Source organism: Euphorbia lathyris, chromosome 1 (assembly GCF_963576675.1).
Source record: "Euphorbia lathyris chromosome 1, ddEupLath1.1, whole genome shotgun sequence".
NCBI classification, from domain to species: Eukaryota; Viridiplantae; Streptophyta; class Magnoliopsida; order Malpighiales; family Euphorbiaceae; genus Euphorbia; species Euphorbia lathyris.
In genome coordinates, this window is record NC_088910.1 from 131,425,840 (window position 1) to 131,450,427 (window position 24,588).

Genomic DNA, 24,588 nt, shown 5'->3' on the forward strand with positions numbered 1-24,588 from the left:
TTCACATGTGGAGAATCTGTTACGAAAACTGCTTAAAACGGACATGTAAACCAATAGTTGTCCCAAATTCTAAAGGCCGATCAGTAAATTAGAAAAAAAAGAGCGTACAGGAGTTAAAAGTTCAACCGTGATTTAACTGAAATTTTAAAAATAAGTTGAGTACTAGCATTTTCATTTAATCTTCTAATATATAGTAAAATATTAATAATTTTAATAAAAATTACTAATATTTTGAGATATTAAATTAATGAATTTAATATATATTTTATAATAAAACTTTAATTATGTAATTTATTAGACCTTTAAGATTTATTTAGTATATTTTTTAAATTTTGCACAATTACATTTATATTGAATGATAAAAAAAACAACTTTTACTTTATGTGATTTGAACCCATAACCAGATAGATTCTTAATGACCAAGTAAATTTGGTCATTCACCGTTAGATCTAGGCTTATTAAATATAAGTCTAAGGATGCTTTGAATCTTTATTTTAGGATTCTAATAAGCCTAGAGCTAATAGTGAATGACCAAATACTGCATAGTTATTAAGGTCCATATGATCAAAATCGTTAGTATATATTTAAAGTTTACTATATTAATTAAAATTTCATAAAAAAAATACTAATTAAATAGAAAAATAAAATACAAAGTTTTTTTCATAATATTTATTGAAATATAAAGTAAATTTAAAAGAAATTAAAATATTTAATATATATATATATATATATATATATATATATATATATATGGTAAAGGCTATGCTTATTTTGTTTTTTACAAAGTAAGCCTTACTTTGTGTGTTTTCACCTTTGAATTAATTTTATGCTCCATCATCCAATGGTGAAAACATACCAAGTAATGGTACTTTGTCAAAAAAAAAAAGTAACCATAGAAGGCACCATATATATATATGGCTTAATAGGCACCCAACCCCCTAAACTTGTAACTTTTTTTCACCTGGCCCCCTCAATTTAGGGGCAACCTCTCAACCCCCTCAACTCTCCAAAAACATCACATACATCCCCTTACACCCCTATGTTCGGTCAAAATATTGACCCGTGTAGAAAACGCGTTTGACTATTGACCACACAAATGTCACGTGTCATTTTTTTTATTAAAATTTTCCATTTTGGCATAAGAATTCTGATCGAAATCCATCGCTGGTAGTTGCTCGCCGAGCACAATTGGGCTTGCTAGCCGAGCAGGTCTCAATGGAAAATTTTAATAAAAAAAATGACACGTGACATTGGTGTGGTCAATAGTCAAACGCGTTTTCTACACGGGTCAATATTTTGACCAAACATAGGGGTGTAAGGGGATGTATGTGATGTTTTTGGAGAGTTGAGGGGGTTGAGAGGTTGTCCCCTAAGTTGAGGGGGCCAGATGAAGAAAAGTTACAAGTTTAGAGAGTTGCGTGCCTATTAAGCATATATATATATATAACACATCATTAATTGAAAAAAATGTGGTTCTAATAAAATTCAATTTTGATTTTTTCTATCAAAAACAAAACCGATTGATTGGAACAACTTTAGCAATTTTCAGATTTTAGAGATATAAGAACCTAACTGAAAGAGCCCAAAAAAGTGACCGATTTCAAAGGTATAAAAACCTAACTTGAAACGATCCGGTTTCTGATTCTCGTTGAGCCAGATTGATCCGGCCGAATCGGTCTAATTTTAACGATATTGCTGTAAAAGTTGCATATATTAAGAGAGTGTTTGTTTTAGCTTTTCGGATGAGCGTTTAGCGTTTCACTCCAAACCGCGTGAAATATAGCATTTGGTTAGGTTTATATAACTGCAGCGTTTAACATTTTCTCTAGAAACTGCAGCGTTTTGGAGCGTTTCACGAAAAGCTCCTATTTGGAGCTTTTCATAAACAGCTGTTTGTAGTTAGTTGTTATTGACAGAATTATCCTTCCTATTTCCATAAAATATATTTATTTTTTAATATTATTTATATTTCTATAACATAATTACTGGAAGAATAAAGTTTTGTTGCGTTCAATAAAAATTTTATTTTTTATATAGATTATTTTTATTAATTTGTGTAACACATTTTTTTATTTTATAATAGGATAAAGTGTAAAAATACCCCCAACATTTATAGCTATGAGCAATTTTACCTTTAACATCTAAAATGGTGCAATTATATCCCTAAATTTGGCAGTCAAAAGCAATTTTATCCATAACATTGACATGGGTCAATTTTAGAAATAATTTATCAAACTGTCTTCTTGGTTATGAATATTGTCATCTACATTTCACATGTGCACAATTTTATAATCGTTAGTAACAGATTACAAATATATGATTAGACGTGAAATTTTTTTAAGAAAAAAAATAGTCTTTTGTACGAGTTTGATAAAAAAAAATTCAAATATTTTGCCGAATTTACAAATATTAATTTTCAATTTTATTATTAAATCACACAAAAATATGATATCTCTTTTTTAGAACTACTGATATGTGCGATTGGTGTAGAATAAGAAATAAAATAGCTATGTTTTCTAATAGTATCTAAAATCGACCTAACTTGCCAATATTAGGAGTCAATTTGCTTTTAGCTGCCAACGTTATGGGTAAAATTGCATCATTTTAGACGTTAAGAGTAAAATTATTCCTAGTTGTAAACGTTATGGGCATTTTTTTCACATTTTTCCTTTTATAATTTCATCGTTGATTAATTTAAAACATATCCATTTTAGACATTTTAAATCCGAAAAGCAACAGTTCAATATAATTTTACCAAACACTAGTAATTAAACAGATAATAACAAACAGCTAACAGCAACAGCTATTAGCTAACAGCCGAACCAAACAGACCCTAAGGTTGTTAACTGGTCCAAAAACACAATTACCACTCCCGGCCGAATCGGTTTTGTTCATTGTTATGAAGGTTGAAATATCAATGCCCCAACCTTTGTCCACCAAAAAATCAATTGTCACTCTAAACTTTAAAAATGTCTTCATTACCTCCTAAATATACTCATGTGATATGATCAATTCTCTCTAATACTATGTGGAAATGTTAAAAAAAAAAAAATCCGAACAATTTGAAGCACGTATCAATGTAACTAAGTTTAAGAGGTTAATAAGTCACTTTGAACAAATTCAATTAAGTAAGTTCAAAAATCAATCGGTCACTTTAAGTAATTTTTGTGTGGCTAAAATACATCTCTAAAATCCAAGAGGCCTATCACTCTTTATGGTCAAATTCAAAAGGTCTTGATGTATACATCGTTTTATAAATGGTATAATTAACGGTTTAATATTAACAAGTTTTGTCCATTTTAGATATCATTATAATATCAAATATTTTGTTTACATGTCTCGCATCAATTGCATATCGTTGATTAAGAAAGAATAAATTTGGAGATGATGTAGTACGCAACATAATATATGCAAAAGTAGAAACAAATAATAGGTTTAGTATAGTAAGAGTCTTCTTAATTTGGCAAAAAAAAGAATACGATTGTCTCTTAATTTATGAAGTATCTTGTTAATCTTTAAATTTCTTTAAAGTGATATTATTAGCTCTCTAAATTCAGGTCGTAAAACAAGATTGTATATCATTTTAAACAAGTTTAAGATATGAAATAGATGTGCCTTCTATGCTTACTTTGTTTTTTACAAAGTAAGCATTACTTCGTTTTTCCTACCATTGGATGAACTTACTTTGTTAAAGTTCATCACCATCCAATGGTGGAAAAAACAAAGTAATGCTTACTTTGTAAAAAACAAAGTAAGCATAGTCTAACCCTAGATTATTACTTACTTACCGAGAAGGACAATGATTGTTTTAAACAACAAGACGCTATGTATATTCATTTGAGTTTCTGATGTATTAACCTTAAATAATACTTCCTCTGTTTTATATTACATGTCTTTTTAGAGAGTTGTATAGAAATTAAGGATATTACAAAAAAGACATTGTTATTCCTTATTTATTGATTCTAATATTTATTTATTCTATAATAAGTCCATTATTCTAATTAATTTCTGTAAACCCGTGTTTTATAGCAGAAAAAAAGATGACTTAACATGTACTGATCATATAAAATGACATGTAATATGAAACAAAAAAAATCTCTAGAAAGACATGTAATATGAAACGGATGTAATAGTAGTAAAGTATGGATAAAGTCAAAAGATTTGTTAAACTAACACCGTAGGTAACCGTCCTCTTTCTTAATAAAACAAAGAGAGCAAACCAACCGCTGAACCAATTCACAAAGATAATTACAACTTAATAATAATAATAATAATAATAATAATAAGATAGGTAAATTAAAAAAAAAAAATTCACGAATTGTACAATGCATGTGTCACAAATTTATTTTTTTTGATCAAAAGATTAAGTGGATTGCGAGAAATTCTACTATGGTCCTGTTTTAGTGGACCTTGCCAATAGAAACGTGATAATTGTGCACTTTCTTTTCTTATACCAATCATTTCCCAATGAGGTAGCATGATTCTCTTTTTTCAATGGTTGAGTCCATTACACCTGGTCCACCGTAGAAGTTCTCGTGAATTGCTAAATACTGTCCCCTTTTTATTAGTTGCCGTCCCCATTTAGACTTTTTTTGCTTTTCTCATAATTTTCATCCAAAACTGAAAATTCTCTATCCAAAATCACAAATCCGAATAATAATAATTGAAATTGTGAAAATAATTGATGCGTAACCACCCGAGAATCCCGAAAATGGATTATTACGAGTCGGGAACATTAAAATTTACGTTTTTTATCAAAAAAACCATGAAAATAATGCATGATAATTGAACGATTTTACATTTTTTGACACAAAAATTTAATGATTTTGTTTAATTTTTTTTGTCTAGATGGATGCTTCACCCGCCTGTCGAATGGCTAGGTGGATGCTCCACCCACCTGGCCAATGGACAGGAGGGTGCTCCACCTGCTTGGCCAATGGTTAAGTGAAAATCCAAAATTTCAAATTTGAAATTTTTTTATGGAAAAAATAAAATTGTCCAAATGGGGACACTGATAAGTAATTTGGGAGTGGTAAATAACAATACTCAAGATTAATGAGGTATTTGTTTTACTAAAAACAATGATTTTTTTCGTTTGACATTCAAATAATACCATTAACAACCTAAATTTTCAAGAATTAAAGTAGTTTAGTATTACTTTTATTATGAAACCACGTTTTTTATTTTTGAAAATCATTATTTTTTGGAGCTTTTTCTTACTCTACATTCATTTGATCCCTCATCAACAAACAACACATAATGATTTGAAAATGAAATTTTGTAAGAACTAAAGTTGATTAGAAATTTTCATTTTGGGTTTTTAATATAGCGTGGTTGTTGTGTTACTATTCCAATTTCTATCTAAATTAATTGGATTGATTTTATTAAATAAAAAGTGAATTCTGGTGACTTTATTAAAACAAAATGAAGTTCAATGATTTTTTTATAGGTCGTTCTGTGAACAGGGTAGTTCATGTTTTAGTTAGGTCTTCTCATTCCTTGTCAGAACTTGTAGAGTGAGGTACTGTCCTTCCGGATTTTACTTGTTTGTTGATTCCGTTTAATGAAATTTATTTTTTCTTAAAAAAAGCTTATCCTAAACTTCAGTGATGATTGATGCAATTTATCCAAATATTAGTTTATAATTTCGTATTAAGTTGAAAAAGAACCTATTATTTGCTTAATAAAACACTAATCCTTTAATAAGAAGAAGAGAAAAAGTAGATTAGAACGAAAGAAAAGGAGAAAAGTGAGGGTGGCATTGGCATATGTATGAATGTAATTACTTGGAAAGCTATTTAGTTGAACTACAAAAATAGTAGTTGACTGACTTTTACTATTAATTTAATTTTCAAGGTTTGAATTTGATCCATCCATATGGGTCGGTTGCTTACGTATGAAATCCATGTCCAACACCAAATCTACACGGGTATTGCTATTTACCGCCCCTAAATTCCTTACTACCGCCATCTTTTGACAATTTTGCCCTTTGCATAATTTTTGATTCAAAATTTGAGAAAAAAAATTTGAGAGAAAAATTTAAAATTTGGCCTAAACGGATGCGGCATCCGTTCGGCCCATGGTGGGGGCGGACGCGGCACTCCGACCGACCCATGGCAAGAACGGATGGCGCATCCGCCCCCACCATGGGCCGGGCGGATGCGCCATCCGTTCTCACCCTTGGTGGGGCGGAGTGCCACGTCCGCCCCCACCATGGGCCGAACGGATGCCGCATCCGTTTAGGCCAAATTTTGAATGTGCAAAATCGTAAAAATTTTAGTGACGAAAAATACTAAATCGTTCAATTTTTTATGACGAAAAATGCAAAATTCCCCAATTTTTTGTGACAAAAAGTACAAAATCGTCATGAAAAATATGTATTATTTTCATGAGTTCTTTGATAAAAAAAACATAAATTTTAATGTTTCCGACTCGTAATCGTCCATTTTCGTGGTTCAGGTTGTTACACATCAATTATTTTCATAATTTCAATTATTGTTTTTCGGGTTTATGATTTTGGAGAGAGAATTTTTAATTTTTGATCAAAATTATGAGAAGGGCAAAAAAGTCCAAATGAAGGCGGTGATAGTAATTTGAGTGCGGTATTTAGCCGCTCACAATCTACACACCATCACTATTCTAAATATAATAGTATTAATTTCTTATAATATATACAATAATATTCCATTATTCTTAACTAATATTAACTGTATTTCCAACCAGCAGTTATAACTAAAAGCTTAGGTGTCTTTTTGTTAGTTTGAAGTTGTTTCTATTTGATATGGTAATAAATGCATGGGCCTAGAATACTTATTTCCAAGGCTTGAATCTAGCATTTGGCCCAATCTAAGAAGCCCATTAACATATAAAGGTTCATTTGTAAAGAAGCTGATATAGAACCTGTCTAATCACATACATAAACCAATAGCTATCTTAGATTCAAAGACACGCTTCTAACTCCTACTAAATGTGGAACATTATGAATGCTAGAATCTAAATCCAATAGGAGAAGACCATATGTAAAAGTACCTAACCTTGTAGAGATAAATAGTCTTGAAATCATGATCTCAGATACGTCATTCTCAATACATATTCTTTTAATTGTCTGCTTTCAAGTTGATTAATACTCTTTAGTATTCAATCACTGACTTGAGCATTGGAGATGGTTCGTCGGATTTCGATCCCTCTCTGACCATTTGTTGTCATCTCAGGTCATCGGAAGCAGTTAGAAGATCCAGTTCAATATAGAAGACATCGCTATTTTTTTTAAAGAGAAGCTTAAGGATTCTCAAGCAAAACGTTACAAAGAAAATGAGGGGAACATGATCTCATACTCCACAACCAGACTCAGAACCGACAATTCTCGTTAGAATTTGCGCTACACGATTCGATGATCAACTAACAAAACTGACACGACAGTTAATGATATCAGCCATAGTTGATAGAATCGTACGAGTCGTGAGTCGACTCGTATGATTCGATTCGATTCATGAAGAATTCGAGTCGTATCTATGGTACGACTCGGAAGCTTCATGAATCGGACGAGTCACCACCAATTCGGTCGAGTCACCCGATTTGATCGATTTTGGCCACCATTTAAAAAAAAATCAATTTTTTAATAACTCAAAAACGTACAGTAGACGAAGTTTCGAAGAAAATGACTATTCACTTTACAAAAACAAAAAAAAAGTACAAAAGTTATGATATGAAGTACAATTAGTTTCAAATACATGACTCTTCACTTTACAAATTCCAAAACTTTCCCTCTTATTTTTTATTTATTTGTTATTATCTTCTTCTACTCTCTATTCGTTCTATTTCCTATGTTCTGTCTCTAATTTCTTTTATAACTTGATATAATTTCTATTTTAGTTTTTAAAATTTCATTTTTTGACTAATATTAAAAGTTAAATATGGTTCCCTACCAAAAAAAAAAAGAAAGTTAAATATGGTTAATATTTTATTTTTTTTACAGCATTTTGAATTAGATCTGAATCTTACAATTCAATTCGATTCATGAGTTCCGATTCGCAAAATGAGATTTCGAGTCACGAGTCGAATCTCGATTTAACAACTATGATATCTGCACGAAGGAATTTAAAATCAGAGATAATAAACTAAACACATAAAAGCATTAACAAATATTTGAAAATCAAATTCCAAGATAGTATATTTGTAATTGTGCTCTTTCAACCAACTCAATGTTTCTCGCACACCTTTTTTCCCCTTGTGGTTTTCCCCTCCCTTCTTCAACTAGCCTGCTAGCTGTGTGATCGGCATCTTCCCCTTGTGGTCTCATCAACTACCCTCCTATCATTACCACCTTCATCCTCTCCTCTACTCTCCTCAACCAAGCTACCTAACAATCACCAAAATCGCAGATCACAGCTCCCTCATGGATAATTCCATTGAACTGCAACTAGCCAATATTAAGCTCTCAGACACAGAAGATAAAATAATCGATTTAGCAGATGCTCACAACCATCCAAACCTGCAAATGAGCAAACCTTGTCTGGTAGGAAAGGTATTAACAAGCAAGCCACTCAATCTAAAAGGTATGGCGCAGATTTTTACAGTGGCATGGAAGATTAAAACCTTTCAACTCAAAGAATTAGGTGCTGGCATGTTCCTTTGTGAGTTCGAATCCCACAAAGATAAAGCACGGGTACTCCGCGACGGACCATGGCACTTTGTAAGGAATTTGGTGATTATCAGAGATGTTCAGGGGGATGAACAACTTACAGATATCGACCTCAACCATTGTTCAATTTGGATTCGCCTCACCAATCTTCCCCTAAACCGCAGAGATTCCACCTCTATTGCAAAGGTGGCAAGCAGTGCTGGCGAGGTCCTGGAACTAGATGAGGAAGGAATCGGATCCTCGTGTAATTACGTCTGTGCTAGAATCAATGTTAACATCTCCCAACCCCTAGCTCGAGGAACCAAAATCAAGAATGGTAAGGGTGATGTGGTCTGGGTATCTTTCAAATACGAAAAGCTCCCCAATTTCTGCTACTGGTGTGGGAGGCTGGGACACGTCCATGAAGAATGCACTGAAATACCTGAGGAATTCAGCGAGCTTGACTGGCCTTACAATCAGTCCCTCCGTGCTACTCCTCTCAAACTCAAAACTGTCAAGGTAGACTCCTCCGCCAACAAAGCTATTACTGAACATGTGGGTCTATCCCCGCGAGTTATGAGGAAGCTTTTTGATGAAACCATAGTCGCTGATGGTCCTGCCAATATTATTCCGGCGGTGGCTCACGAAGAGGAGGCCGGCGAGATGGCGGTGGACGGTACTGCATGCAGCAATCAACTGGTAGCGCAGCCCAAACAGCAGTCAGAGTAATCCCAGGGTATGAGTCCTCTGACTTTTCTAAATAAAAACACCCATAATCCTGCAGGTCAAGATAAGATTGCAGTCTATAATCAATACAGCCAGACACATGGAGCATTGTCCCTAATTGAAGGCTCAGAATTGGCAGAGGAACCCACTATCTATGCCACCAATACAAGTGACAAAGGCGAAGACTCTAAAGCCCCCACCACTAGAAACCAATTAGACCCCAACTTTGTCTCTATCTACAACATTAAAGAGACTGCATACACCCCACCAATAATTGGTCAACCACAAAGTGCTTCCATTCCCAACAATTGCAATTTGCATGAAGTTCCCATATTCACCAATAATACCCACCTCCTCCATGCAACCCCACTTCTGCCCCAATCTGATTGTTCCATTGAAGCTCTTTCCTCTCAACCCCATAAACGAAAATTCAAACCAAAAGGTAGTAGTGTAAACAGACCCTCCCCAACCTTCCTAAAATTCGCTCCACTTAAGGCTGATGAAGGGGATCCAGGCTACCACTCAAAACGCAAATTTCAGAAACTGGGAAGTCCACTATGGAAACCGAAGATGAGAAACCTATGCCTAAGAAGTCCTGCGGAGGCAATGACGATCATCTCTCTCTGTTACCGACGGAGGCTGATCATCAGCCCCGCCGCTCACCATGAAAATACTCAGCTGGAATGTTCAGGGGCTGGGCAACCCCCGGACAGTCCAAACTCTCGCTCACATTATGAGCAGATTCTGCCCGACCCTAGTCTTTTTAATGGAAACCAGACTAGGGCCTATGGAGATAAATGGTTTCCGGCGTCGCTTTGAAAATTACAATGTCTTTGGTGTTGGGTCTATTAGGAGATCAGGGGGGCTCATCTTATTGTGGGACAGGAACTCAGATGTGGAAATACTAGGATACTCTGATCACTGTATTCATTTTGGCCTCAAGGGGGACAATGGGGAGCTAAACCGGCGTGGAACGGGGGTATATGGATGGCCGGAGGCACCAAACAAATAGCGTACCTGGGCTATGTTACGTGATTTACACAGTCGGGAGTCTCTTCCTTGGGTTTGCTTCGGCGACTTCAATGAAATCCTCTACTCATTTGAAAAGCATGGAGGTCGGATGGCTTCTGACAGGATGCTCCAATCTTTCTGATCTTGTCTAGATGACTGTGAGCTCTTTGACTTGGGGTTCAAGGGAGCTGAGTTTACTTGGACAAACGGGCAAAAAGGAGCAGCCAATATCCAGGAAAGACTTGACCGTATGGTTAGAACCGTGGAGTGGGACATTATGTTTCCTTCCTCTCTAGTTCATCATCTCGTAAGGGTAAGCTCGGATCATTCTCCAATACTCCTTGATACGGAAGGGATTAAGGCTTTGAGAAAGCGGCCGTTTCGGTTTGAATCTTTCTGGATTAAAGAAGATAACTGCAAGACCATAATTGAGCAGGCATGGAAGGGTTGCAATAATGGAGTTTCGGGCTTCTGTGTGGGGGAAAAAATTGAATCATGTGCTCGATGACTTAAACAATGGAATCGGGACTCAATCGGGAATATCGAGCAAAGTATCTGACAGTGCAGTGACCGTATCGCCTCGCTTCAGGCAATTATGGGTGATAGACGGGCAGAAAACGAGTTACAAGTTTTGTCAAGCAGGTTGCACTCACTCCAGGAGAAAAATGAGATGATGTGGCGGCAGCGGTCCCGGGCAATGTGGCTAAATGAAGGAGACATGAACACTAAGTTCTTCCATGCCAAAGCTAGCGCTAGAAAGAAAACGAACTGTATATCCAAGATTAAAAATGCTGAGGGGGTCTGGTGTGAATCAGATGAAGATATTGAAAAGGTAGTGACCACATACTATGAGGATCTCTTCACGTCCTCTAATCCTGATAGGCAAGAATCAGTTATGGAGGCAATTGAATCTCGCCTCACCCCGAATCAGCAAGCTGATCTATCTCTTCCATACTCTAAGGAGGAAATTAAATCAGCGTTGGATCAAATGCACCCTTTGAAGGCTCCAGGACCTGACGGAATGCCTGTTCTCTTCTTCTCCACCTATTGGGACATTGTTGGTGAGGATGTTACGACAACGGTTCTCAGTATCCTCTAAGGTAATGCTTTCCCTCACCATCTTAATCACACATACATCACCCTAATTCCCAAAGTTAGGTCTCCTAGTTCCATGAAAGATCTCCGCCCTATCAGTTTGTGTAATGTTGTGTACAAAATTGTCTCTAAAGTAATAGCCAACAGAATGAAACCTGTCCTTGACTCCCTTATCCAACAAACCCAATGTGCGTTCGTTCCGGGGAGGCTGATCACCGACAATGCCCTAATTGCCTTTGAAATGTTCCATTCAATGAAGTATAAGTTCAAAGGCAGATTGGGATATTGTGCGCTCAAACTAGATATGAGCAAAGCGTATGACCGTGTGGAATGGTCCTTTCTTGACAGTGCAATGTGTACTATGGGTTTCCCGGGGAGCCTTCGGCAATTAATTTCTAGATGCCTATCTTCAGTTTCCTACTCTTTCCTTATAAATGGGGTTCCAAAAGGCTACATTAAGCCTAGTCGGGGTCTCCGTCAAGGAGACCCTATTTCACCCTATTTGTTTCTTATCTGTGCAGAAGGGTTATCAGCACTGATTAGGAAGGCTGAAGTGGACGGTGATTTACATGGAATCAGAATTGCCCCCAACTGTCCAACGGTATCTCACTTGTTATTTGCAGATGACTCACTGGTCTTCTTTCGAGCGAAATTCAAAGAGTGCAGAACGATTAAGGATATCTTGAGCAAGTATGAAAGTGTCTCTGGTCAGATGGTCAATTATGAAAAATCAGAAATAAGCTTCAGTACGAATGTGGATGGTTTCCAGAGACAAGCTCTAAAGGAATTCTTTGATGTGAAGGAGGTTGAGACTCTTCCAAAGTACTTAGGTATGCCTACCGTGATTGGAAAGTCCAAAAAAAGCTATTTTTAACTTCCTCAGAGACAGAGTGCATAAAAGGGTGAATGGGTGGACCGAAAGGTGCCTCTCACGGGCCGGCAAAGAAGTCATGATCAAAGCTGTTGTGCAAGCCATCCCCCAGTATTTGATGAGTTGTTTCCTTCTCCCAAGGACCTTTTGTGACGAACTGCAGGCTATAACAGCGGATTTGTGGTGGGGTAAACAAAATGGAAAGAAACGAATCCATTGGATGAAATGGAATAAAATGTGTGCCCCTAAGTCGGAGGGAGGTCTAGGCTTCAGACATATTTACTCGACGAACCAAGCACTGCTGGCTAAACAAGTCTGGAGAATAATTAGCCGTCGCAACTCCTTATGTTCCACAATTTTCAAATCCAAGTACCTCAAGCACAACCACATTTTCGAAACCTCAGGAAAGAGTTCTGATAGCTTCGTCTGGCGTAGCTTGCTAAGCGTGCGGTCGGTTTTACTTGAAAGTGGCATCTGGCGCGTTGGTAGCGGCGAGCAAATCCGAATACTGGCTTCACGATGGGTACCTGGTTTGCCATGTCTTCGACCCCTCATTCTCCTCCAACAACTGCCGTCTGAATTTGTGTCTTGCCTGATCCTGGAGGATGAATATGAGCATAAGTGGAACTACCGTTTGCTTAGTGAATGTTGTACACAGGCTGATGTAACCCGGATCCGGCAAATCCCCCTCTCAAGGACGCGCTCATGTGATAATCTGTTCTGGCAGGAATCTCGTAATGGCGAGTATGAAGTTAGAATCGGGTATAAGTCTGTAATAAATCAGAACAAAACGCTCGCAGCAATTTCATCTTCTTCCGGGGGACCTGCTCTTTTTTGGCAAAAAATTTGGAAGCTTAACATCGCTCCAAAACTCATCCATTTCCTCTGGGGTATGTGCAAAAATTCCCTACCATCAATGGAAAATCTGTTCAAGCGCAAGGCTGTTGAATCTAACCTATGCCTCTTCTGCGGGTGTCCTGATGGCTCTCTGATGCACATCTTCAAAAACTGTTCTATCAGTAAGGAAAAATGGAAGGCAGTGGATATAGGTATGAAAGCTTATAAAATTCCTGCTTCAAATTGCCTTGAGTGGATATCAGCAGCTCATCATGTATTGAAGGAGCATGAGTTCCGAGTCTTTTCTGCATGCTTGTGGATGATTTGGTTCGCCCACAACCGTATCCTCCATGGCGAGCACCCTATGTCCGACCATTCCTTCCTATGCGGTGTCCGAAATGCATCAGGAATTGGTGATAGACGAACCCATCGGGGTCGGAGTGAACCGGTACGGACGCCTCAATGGATTTCCCCTCCTGTTGGGTTCAGGAAACTCAAATGTGACGCTGCGTTTCACGATCCTACCCAAGGTGCAGTTGCCGGTTTTGCATTAAGAGACTGTGCTAGAAAGATTTATATGTGCGGGGCTTGCCCAATTGGTATCTGTTGGTCTGCTGAACATGCTGAATTGCTTGCTATACTCAATGGTCTAATATTTACACAGCAAACTGACTCTCAGATGATAATCGTCTCTTCGGCAATTGAAGCCATTCATCGCAAGGGGAGCCTAAGCTACATGGATATCATTGTACAAGCCATATGGACTTCTACAGAAAAATTCTCTTGGTGTCAGTTTATTTTTGAATGTAGAGAGCAGAATAAAATGGCTCATAATCTAGCCAAATGGGGAAGGCATGTAATTGGACCTCATATCTTCTTAGGGGACCCTCCTTCCTATTTATCCACTTGTATCATTTGTGATTCTTATTCCTATTAATGCAAGTTTTCAATTATCAAAAAAAAAATGTTTCTCGCACACCAAGACACTCATCAATAAAAGGGTCTAAGAAACATGATAAAAGCTCAACTGACGCAGCAACTAGGTTACTAAAATTCTCTCTGATAATGAAACCAAAACTAGCAGTGTTTTAAGTTAGAAAAATCGAAGTATCGATATTACACTTTAACATATCAAGCGAATGATGACACCACTTAACAGCTGGACGGGCAATCGGAGAAGACGGATTGGTAGGCTCAAATATAACTGAGCTTGAAAATGAGAATTAGGATAGTATCTTGTTTTATATACTCAAGCCACTAAAAAAGTATGATAATAATACCTTGACTAATAAGCACACAAAAAAATTATTTTTAAATATAAAATTTGGATATTAAAAATATATTTTACTTTTCTGGTAAAACCCGATAGAATCTGTTAAAATTAACAATTAAAAAAATAGTGATAAACCAGTGGTTAACCTTATCTACCTTTACCCTAGTTATTTGAACCTAAATTTTTTAGAAAATGTTAATAATAAAATGGGATAAGGTATCAAAATAGATTTATAGTTTTTGGGAATTATTAATTTAGGCTTCACGTATAAAATAGCACCAATATAAATTTAACATTTAAAAAAGTATCAATTTAGGCGTCGATAACAGAACGAGACATATCATTGATATTACTCCGTTAAGTTTTATCAATTGTACGTGAAGGAAAAAATAAAAACTTAATGAAATAATAGGAATGATGTGTTCAATCCTTTCTTGTGTCCAATCTTTTCTTAAGGCCTAAATATTTTGTACAATTAATAATACTTTCTCAAAAACCAAAAACCATAATTAACATTTTCTCAAAAACCAAAAAAAAAACCAAAATTACCTTTTTTTTTAAGGTTAAACCTATACAAAATAATTGATATTTTCTAAAAACCAAAAACCATAATTAATATTTTCTCAAAAAAAAAAAAATTAATATTTTCTCAAAACCATTTTTTAGTACCTTATCCCTAATAAAATTTTAACATCTTTTACATTTGTAATTCCAAAAAAACTACAAAACCCCGTAGGAGCCAGAAGAATAATTTAAATTAATTGATATCATCATTTTAAAGAACAACATTTTTCACTTCAAGCGGACCACAAGCACACTAAGGGGAAAGCCCTAAAAATATTTTAACTAGAATTTGTGTGGACCATCCCCAAAGAGAGGAAAGCCCTCAAAAAATAGGCGTATGCCGCTATTTGCGGCGAGCACACGGTATTCTTTAGTAAAAGGCGAAAGAATAGTTCGCTTTGTGCTCACCGCGCGGCTGCGTGATTGTTCCAATTACTCACTTCCCATTTTATGCATCACTTGTCGCCTACTCACATTTATTGTATCCGATGTGGGATATAGAGATCTTAACGCTTCTTCCAGGTTACTCATACAAATGCTTCTGTTTTTTTTTTCTTTGATAGAACATATGCTTTTGAACACGGAAAGAAAGGGATAACAACAATATTACCATATTATACATGTACAATAGCACCTTACACTTCGATTTGCATAAAAGAGTCCCCCCCAAAATTTCAAGCTGTTGTATATCTCTGCAGTTCCTGTTGAACAATAAATTGATTCTCTAGTCAAACAAGGTAACAGGAAGAAATAGAAACGTACGCCAGGAAAATGTTATTTCTAAAACAGTCTTCACATAGCTAGGAAATGGAAACAAACGAAACGCGGAACGTTACTAAAGAAGAGTTTCCATGCAATATAGACAAGAACCTACCAGCTTTTCGGTTGATTCAAGTGGCGAAAGATCTTGTGGAAAGGAAACACGAGATCAAATATGGTTTTTAGGAATTGGATCGGTAGTTGATTATAATAAGTTTGATATGCGAAATAGGAAATTAAACATGCAATAACAAGAACAAAGATTACGATTTTTGCCTACATCTACGGGTAAGGAGGAGCACATAATTCATTAGTAAGCAACAAGTTGATACAACAATAAGAAAATCATAACTTTTATCTAAGTTTCTAATTCTCAAGTCTGACGACACTCAATACACCTAAGAGTTCACACATGCATATCCCAATAGTACAAGTTTCAACACTCCCAGCGCAAATAAATAAGCAAACAACTTTGTTTATATAGGTCTAAAAGTATATTTTTATTAACTACTAGGGATTCACTTTAATGAGACATTTTCAATTTCATTCAATTAAGAAAACCAAACTTAAATAGAATTCTAGACATACCTTAAGAATGTTGCATATGAAAATGCAACTTTGTACAGCTGAAGTTGATCAGTTAAATTAGATAAACAGCAACAAGTCTATGTCTGCTCTGTAGGTATTGGTTGGGAACTGAAGAGTCTTTCAGCCTCATCGTTCGCTTCTGCTTGTATTCTCCATTTCTGCATTAAAGAAAATCAGCAGTAGATTAGTCCCTAACAAAATGGAATCACAGACTAGTTGAAAAGAAACTAGTAGTTGAAAATAGGGATGACACTTGTGTATACGACCAGTTAATATGACATGACCCAATACCAATTTAGTGGTTTAGCATTTCATTAAATAGGTAATGGGTCATTTTGAGTTGATGCAAAACTGACACGAAATTTTTTATTTTGGGTTAAGACTGACCTACTAACTCGAAAATGACTCGAATATTTAAAAAAATTCCTATATCATCTCATGTTTTTACATTTTACCCTTGAGAGCATAGTATACTTTTTCCTTAATAGAGATAGTAATACTATGCTCTCATACTTCCAAGTGGGCATTCTACTTGGAACTAACAATCAATGAGGATGCTCCATTCTTGGATCCCGCAATAAGATAGTACTAGAGATAGTAAAAGTATATACAATCCATGAACATGACATCAACCTTCCACAATTTAACATGTTAGATAGGTTTTAACCTGTTAATTCGAAAATGAAAAAAAATATATATATTTAAAATTATTAGTATATCCTCTCGCATTTTGACATGTCACCTAAATAATTAAAAATTACATGTGATCTATGAACACGACACAATACGAATTGACACCCTTAATTGAAAACAACTACAACAACTACAAAGTTGATAAAGGGGCGCAAACAACATCATCTTTTCCATGTTTCATAATAGTTATTGTGACAACTCAACAGAAAAGTTTAGCATTCTAATTTCTTAACTAGTGGTATTATAAAATAAAGGTGCAAGAGAAAGAAAAATTCATACCTCTTCAAGATTTTCCAGCTCCATGATTTGCTCTATCTGCTCAGCTATGCTTTCCTGCGAACAACAATCACCAAATCAGAAACATTTCGACAATGGAGAGGTCAAGGGAAGAATATAAACAAGAAGCACCTACCGCATTGCTTGCTGCTTCAGCAGCAAGAACATCTGAGTCCATTTCTACCTCAATTTCAATCATAGAAGAAATCTGAAAATGAATAGCAAGCATGAATTAGTGGCAATTTGTGAAAAGGCTACCTGAACATGTGCAAGTAATAGTGGGTAAAATACATCCATGGCCCCTGAATTACAGCGGTACTAATATAATGGTCCATAAACTTTATTTCATGACATTAAAGTCCTTGAAGTTTACATTAGTTGTATTCGACCATAATTTATGGCGAGATGGATAAAAAACAAGTCAAGATGTGGTCAAACTTGTCTAGTTCATCATTTCGTTAATCTTTTAAACGATTTTCTTTGATTTGAACATTAATGTTACAATAATGTAAAATTCAAGGACTCTTATGTCATGAAATGAAGTTTATGGGCCATAATTAGCGTTATAGTTCAACAACCATGGAGGTATACCCTATAGTGCATATGTTTGAAGGGTGAGAGATCAAGGTTCACTTTGGAAGATGATTTTTATTCTCATGTAGAAAACATACTCGTGCATAACTGTCAATGAGTTCAATTCGTCCCCTGAGGGAATTTTCTAAGCCGTCTCGGACTCTTTTGACTCTAGTTCTCCGAGCACTGAAAGGAAAGAAATAAGCATGTGAAACTAGAACAAAATCACAACTTTCAGTAAAAAAGGCTAATGCTAATGTCAAAGAGTGTTTTACCGATAAGAAGGTTCTCCAACAGCAAAAATTTTGTTCTCCAGTTGGCACATCCTTGCCAACATCCAAACCTACCATGACAGGATTTCAAGCATAATATAAGTAATTACTTATGCAAGAAACAATTACATAAACATGCAAAATGGAATTCAAGCAATTATTAACTTCAGACTATATTGATGGACCTCAACTGAAAGTCTAAATTTGAACAGATTCTGTAAAACAATGCTACTAACGTTATTGTCCCAAAACTTCATTTTGTATTCTTGAAATGATGACCTATATAAGTTTGACTGCATCATTTACTCTTTTTCTATCCATGTCACCATTAATTATGGTCAAATACCTATATCCATGTCATCATTTTGTTAATTTTTAATAGATTTACTTTGATTTGGACTTCAATATTACAATAATGTGAATGTAGGTTACCCTGAGAATACTGCAGTAACATACCTCTTTTTCAGCAGCTTGCTTCAAATCCTTGATGCGGGATTGAAGTACATCATATTGAGATAAGAGCTGCTGCTTGATACCAATTGCATCTACTGATCTTTGAGGGAGCTGAAACAATCAAAACAATAAGCTTTCAAGTTGTGTCCCTGAGAAGAATCCTACACAGGATCTAAATATACATAGTTAACAAGCATAGTGCAAAAATAACTCAAACCAGCTAAATTACTCAAACAGAATAGCCCCTTTAACTCCTATTAGCAGTTAACTAGCAGCTTCACAAATGCAATGACAGAAAAAGCCTGCTAGAAGAAAAAAGAGCAAAAGGATTGATCATGTTGATTTGATGAATGATACATTAGAAGAAAAGAGAGCATAGGGATTGCTCATGTTGATTTGATGAATGATGCATTAGAAGAAAAAAGAGCAAAAGGATTGCTCATGTTGATTTGATTAATGATACATTAGAATGATTGAATAGCAATCTTTTCTTCCAGAAAAAAGCAGTATGAAGATATATGATAAATGAGTAAACCAATGCATTGGAAGTAATTGAAAGACGGAGCATCAATGACACGTGATTGCTATTTAAAAAAAAAATTAAAAAGAACTCAAAGTTATCATATATAAAATAAATATTAATTGTTAGAAACAAGAATTTAGCTCACCTGATTCAATTGGGGGAAAACCAATGTATTTAGTGTAGCTCCAACACCAAGAGAGGCAATGGCAGCAACTGAAAGGAATTGAGGCAGGCTAGGATCAATAATTCCAGATGCAGCATCTCCAGTAGCCAAAACAGCTAGCAGTGGGATGAGGATGGAAGGGTTAAGTAAAGATAGCCTTTCATCTTTTGTAGGAGCTCTTAGTAATAGTGACTCTCGACCATTTTCATGGTTTGTGAGACACATAGCCTCTCCAGGGTACGTGTTGGGGGCCTTTGGACTAAATTTAAAAGGTCCCACGTTTCTATAAACATTTGAAGGAGCTGAAGCAATGGTTACTCTTTCTCCTTCTTGTGCTGGGAGATCAACAGTTTCAGTAGCAAACCTATGTGTACGTGCCAATCCAGAAGGGGTCTGTACCTGGAAAGGAAAATTGTAAAGAACAATTAATATATTATAGAGTCAACTAATAACAGCTGAATAAGGACAGGTACGCCAAAAGTATGTTGGTGGATCAATTTCAAAGGTTACTCTAGTCAAAATTAAGAAAAAAGGTTAAGCGATTAACACATATATATAATATAACCCCTTCAACTTGCACCCAAACACCTAATGATCCCTCAACCTTTCAAAACAAACCTTCCGCCACCTCAACATGCATAAAATGTCATGGCTAATCTTTTATTTACACATGCCAATATCACATACTTCACACGTCACTTGCAATCTAAGCAAGTTGACGTGCGAAAGGGTCATTTTAAACAAGATGAGATGGCAGAAAGTTCGTTTTAAGCAATATGAGATCGCGGAAAGGTCATTTTGGAAGTTTGGCGGGTCATTAGATGCTTGGGTGCAAGTTGTAGGGGCTGGATATGTATTAAACCAAAATAAAGAGTCTAGGGAGAGAAAGAAAATCAAAAGATAGTGCATCAAATATACTGCAGTAGAAAATTGACCAGCTAAATAGAAATCATATGGCCGATATGAAGGTATGAGATGCTCCACTGTCATATAACCAATATTTCAATGGTAAGAAGGAACCTAATGAAACTTTGAAAACTCAAAAATTCATGAAAAAAATACCACAATTGAATGAACAGCCACGGGAATGCTGCGCTTCATTATCTGAAGAAATCTTAAGCCCCTTTCCCATGCTGGAAGATCCTTGCTGCGTTCGGCAGGAGGAGTTCCTTAGAAAAGTGAATATCCCAGGATCAACATCATACACAAAAATATAACTCTATCACCAAAATACTAAAAAAATATTGTGAAAGGGAATGTTCACTTCAAAATATATGTGCTTCTTCAATTATGTAGATGTAGTCTTGGCCATGCATTCAAAGCCACTAAAGCAGTACAGAACTCGCACTTAAAACAATTGGTTGATTGAATTGAAACAATAACTATTACAGCGAACCAACCTGATTTCCTCCGAGTTTATGCTAATTATGTCTCCAGAAACAAGCTCATACTGGTAGCGACACTTGGAACAAGATGCAATCTGCAGAAAATATATTGGATCTACATTATGAAGCATGACATGATTATTCATGGAAAAAACGAGCATGGGAACAAGTGCTAGACCCCCTCCTATTCTCATTAGAAATCAACAGACTATGAGATTGTTTGTGTGGAAAAAGTTAAAAATTTGGTGGTAGCAGTCTGCAGAATTTGTCATGTCCATGTCCATTTATTTAAGCACTATTTGACACATTTGCTCCATGTGCTTTATTTATTTATTTATATTTTTTATTGCAAAACTACAGTTTCCTTGGCTCTGTATTACATCCATAATTGGATAATATAGTTTTACCACATGATCTTTGACATGCTTACTACATTGTTTATAAAATATCAGCTTATAGTCAGATTTGCGAAATATTAAAGTGCACAGGTTAATTTGGAAAATAATTAAAGTACAGGGCCAAGCAAGGCCTTAATTGGGGTTCATTGCACAGTCAGTCACTCAACTATTGATAATGTTTCATTATGGTCACAAACCTAATAAAATAAATGAAGTTTTATATGGTTTCAATAAAGGAAAATTTAACAAAATTTCAACAATTTCAATGCCGTAATGCTGATTAGGATGGCTACAACGACCAAGCTAGCGCTACATCAGCAGTATGTGTCAAAATCTGAATCACCCCTTTGGATAATTCATGCTTAAATAAGGCTCAAAATTTATTGATTTAGAACTGGAATTTTGACACTTAATACTGAAGCAGCATTAATTTGGTTGCTTTAATTAGTCAACATTGCAACATTGAAATTGTTCAAAATGTGTCAGATGTGACTTTACTAAAACAAAATAAAATTTCAATTGTATTGACACAAATTGAAGTTTTATTACTATAGGAAAACATTATCAACAGTTGAGTGATTGTTTGTGAATTTAACCCGCCTAAATTGCCAAACACAATATCGAATCTTAGCTTTTGCCTTCTCATATATGTGTGTACCTGAACACCATGCTGAGGCTGCGCCACAGCAACAGCTATCATACAGGTTGGACATCTCACAACCTTCCCAAAAGGAACCTGCAAAAGAGCCAAGCCAAGGTGTTCCCCTGAATCTCCTTAGTTCAAGTTGAAGAGTTGAACAACGATAAAATCACCATAGGAGTGAGAAAAACCTACCTCTTCTTCACCAGGAGAAACTCCAATCCGAGAAATATAATCAATCATCTTAAGTGCATCCGAGACCTTCAATGAAGAAGCAAGACCCTCAACTAATGTAATGTAAACAGTCACATTAGGCCTCGACCACTTCCATCCATTCTCACTTGCACCTAACCAGAAAAAAAAAACGATTCACAATCACATGTAAGGAAAAAAAAATCAAAAGCAACAAAATCGGAAGAAAGAAAACCTTGATCGAAGCTAGAACGCATGGCATAGAAAATAGATAACGCAAGTTCCGGATTATTCCGATCAAGAGCAGCGGAAATGATAGCGCAACAATCAGACACACTAACAACCCCGCTATTTACATTACAAATCTCCGCGATCATCTCCAACGCTTCATCGGCATTTTTAGCAGCAGAGACTCGACTAAGCAACACCTCATCTGATAACATCATCAAGCGAGGAACGGAGGCGGCGTCATCGCTGAGAGAAGCTCTTGGCGTGGAGACTCTAACTGAAGAGGAAGTGGCAAGTAAAAAAGAGAAGAGAGCGAGATTGGATTTGGGGAAAGAATCGGGGAGTTTAGAAAGATGAGGAGGGTGAGAAAGGCGAGAAGGCCAAGGGGAAAGTAAGTTCAAAGCCATGAAGAAGAGCTTTTCTTTGAATTTGTTAATGGCGGAAGGAAGGAGGAGAAGGATGGATGAAGAAGAGATTGAAAACCAGAGGTCGTAAGGTGAGGGCGGGGGATATGATGTGAAAGATTGAGATTCATTTTGAGCCGTTGATGGACTAAATGCGGGAACGAATCCTATTGGTTGGAAAAGATTGAGATTCATTTTGAGCCGTTGATGGCTATATGCAGTAACGAATCCTATTGGTTGAAAAAAAAATAAAAGGAAAAACAGGAAAAAGTGGAGCTGCGGGGAATCGAACCCCGTGCCTCTCGCATGCGAAGCGAGCGCTCTACCATATGAGCTACAACCCCATTTTGATATTAAGATATTTATTTTATTTAAATCGTATTATTATCAACTAATAATTTCATACCGGCGGCGTGAATCTGCACACAAAGGGACAAAATGACACCAACCTAAGCTGAATTTAGTGAATTGTTTTATTAAATATGTAATCAATTTGTTATTAAAAAAATATATATATGTAATCAATCAAATTAATATTTAAATTTGAGTAAAGTCTCTATGGTTTTAACAAACACATTACTTAGTCCATTACTTACTTATAAAGACTCTAAGTATTTTTAGTTTCAATTGTTTAGTCCTTCTGTTAAATATTACTGTTAAATAACATGAAAATACAAAAATAACCTTCATTAAAAGGTCTCTCTTTCTTTATCGATACGTCTTTCTTAACTCCATCTCTCTTTCTTACTTTCACAAAATTGAGAAGCTGGAAGGTCGAGTCTTGATCATAAAAAGCCAGTCTTGATCGGAGAAGGCAGAGTAATTGATCAAATTCCATTACTCAATTCTTGGTAAGTTACTTTCACCCAAATGATATTTGCATACTGTGTTTTCTCTTTTCCCTGTTCATGTGTTTTTTTTCTTGCCGATTGATTATCCTTATTCAGCAAAAACTTTAACACTGTTATTTTATTGATTTGTTTTCTTTTCTTTTTAGAATTTCAGCAGAAAACCTTAACCCAGTTCTTTTATTGATAAAAGATTAAAAAAAATGAAAAAATGAATCATTTTATTCTGTTCTTTTATGTTTGCTACTTAACCATGTTCTTTTATGAAACTTAGCCATGTTCTTTTATGTTTGCTACGTATTCCAATTTTTCTATATTTTAGATATGGAAAACAGTGTGAATAAAGATGGAACATGCCAAAATATGGGCTTCGAAAATGAAGAGTTCAATCTGAATGAAGCTGTAAACCAAAATGTGAATCAGTTATGAGCCAACCAACTGTCCAACTAAATTCTCCAATGCCAAATAATAATGGTGAAGTTATGGGTAGAGACATATTCCCTCAAGTTTTCTATGAGAAGTTTGCATATAATAGAAGGGGAAGACCACCTAATGCTATTATTAAAGGAAGGGACATCAGTAATTTCATCAACACGGCCGCAATTAGAACTCGGGATATGGATCAAGAAAATGAAATGGAAGAGAGCGACAGTGATAGTGATGAAGACTATCGCTTACCTGACGATGAGGAGATGGCCTTAGAAGAAGGAGATGCGAATGATAATATTCTTATGCAAGAAGGGGGGCCAAATGGCAACAGTGACTATATTTTTTATGAAAATATAGAAAGTGATGATTCTAATTTGAGTGAAGTAGAATCTGAAAAAGAGGTGGACATTTACTCTTCGAGTGATGATAATGCCAATGATGCAGTCCATTCAAAGAGGAGAAGGACGAGGAAGGATTTATTCCAGGGTTTGTATGACAACCCTTTTATTGATCCTGGAAATGGCAACATCAACTTTCAATTAGGTCAAGTTTTTGATGACGTAACAACATTTAGGGGAGCATTACGAGACTATTCAGTCAATGGTGGATATGTTGTGACTAGGGTAAAAAATGACTTGAATAGGGTTACTGCTAAGTGCTGTGATGTGAATTGCAATTGGAGAATTCATGCTTCTGTGGTACAAGATGGTAGAACGTTTATGGTTAAGAAACTCAATGATGTGCATTCTTGTGTTCGACCTTTAGGG

The 24,588-nt window shown here is 35.8% G+C and overlaps 1 protein-coding gene and 2 non-coding genes across 3 annotated transcripts; all 3 read right to left on the minus strand.

Annotated features, from left to right (window-relative positions):
- Positions 1-15,297: 15,297 nt before the first annotated feature.
- Positions 15,298-15,414, minus strand: LOC136215826 (U5 spliceosomal RNA). The gene has a single exon (XR_010682829.1). It is a non-coding gene; the product is annotated as a U5 spliceosomal RNA (small nuclear RNA).
- Positions 15,415-15,520: 106 nt separating this feature from the next.
- On the minus strand, positions 15,521-22,594 carry LOC136211017 (uncharacterized). The gene is made up of 13 exons (XM_066002514.1): positions 22,148-22,594; positions 21,916-22,067; positions 21,739-21,816; positions 20,698-20,777; positions 20,360-20,444; positions 19,280-19,696; positions 18,615-18,722; positions 18,162-18,229; positions 17,985-18,072; positions 17,450-17,521; positions 17,317-17,370; positions 16,345-16,502; positions 15,521-15,698 (listed from the first exon to the last, which is right to left on the minus strand). The coding sequence occupies exons 1-12, from the start codon at positions 22,545-22,547 to the stop codon at positions 16,422-16,424; spliced, it is 1,683 nt and encodes a 560-aa protein (XP_065858586.1). The 5' UTR covers positions 22,548-22,594; the 3' UTR covers positions 15,521-15,698; positions 16,345-16,421.
- A 221-nt stretch (positions 22,595-22,815) lies between these two features.
- TRNAA-CGC (transfer RNA alanine (anticodon CGC)) lies at positions 22,816-22,888 on the minus strand. Its single transcript has one exon. It is a non-coding gene; the product is annotated as a tRNA-Ala (tRNA).
- Between the last annotated feature and the right edge of the window lie 1,700 nt (positions 22,889-24,588).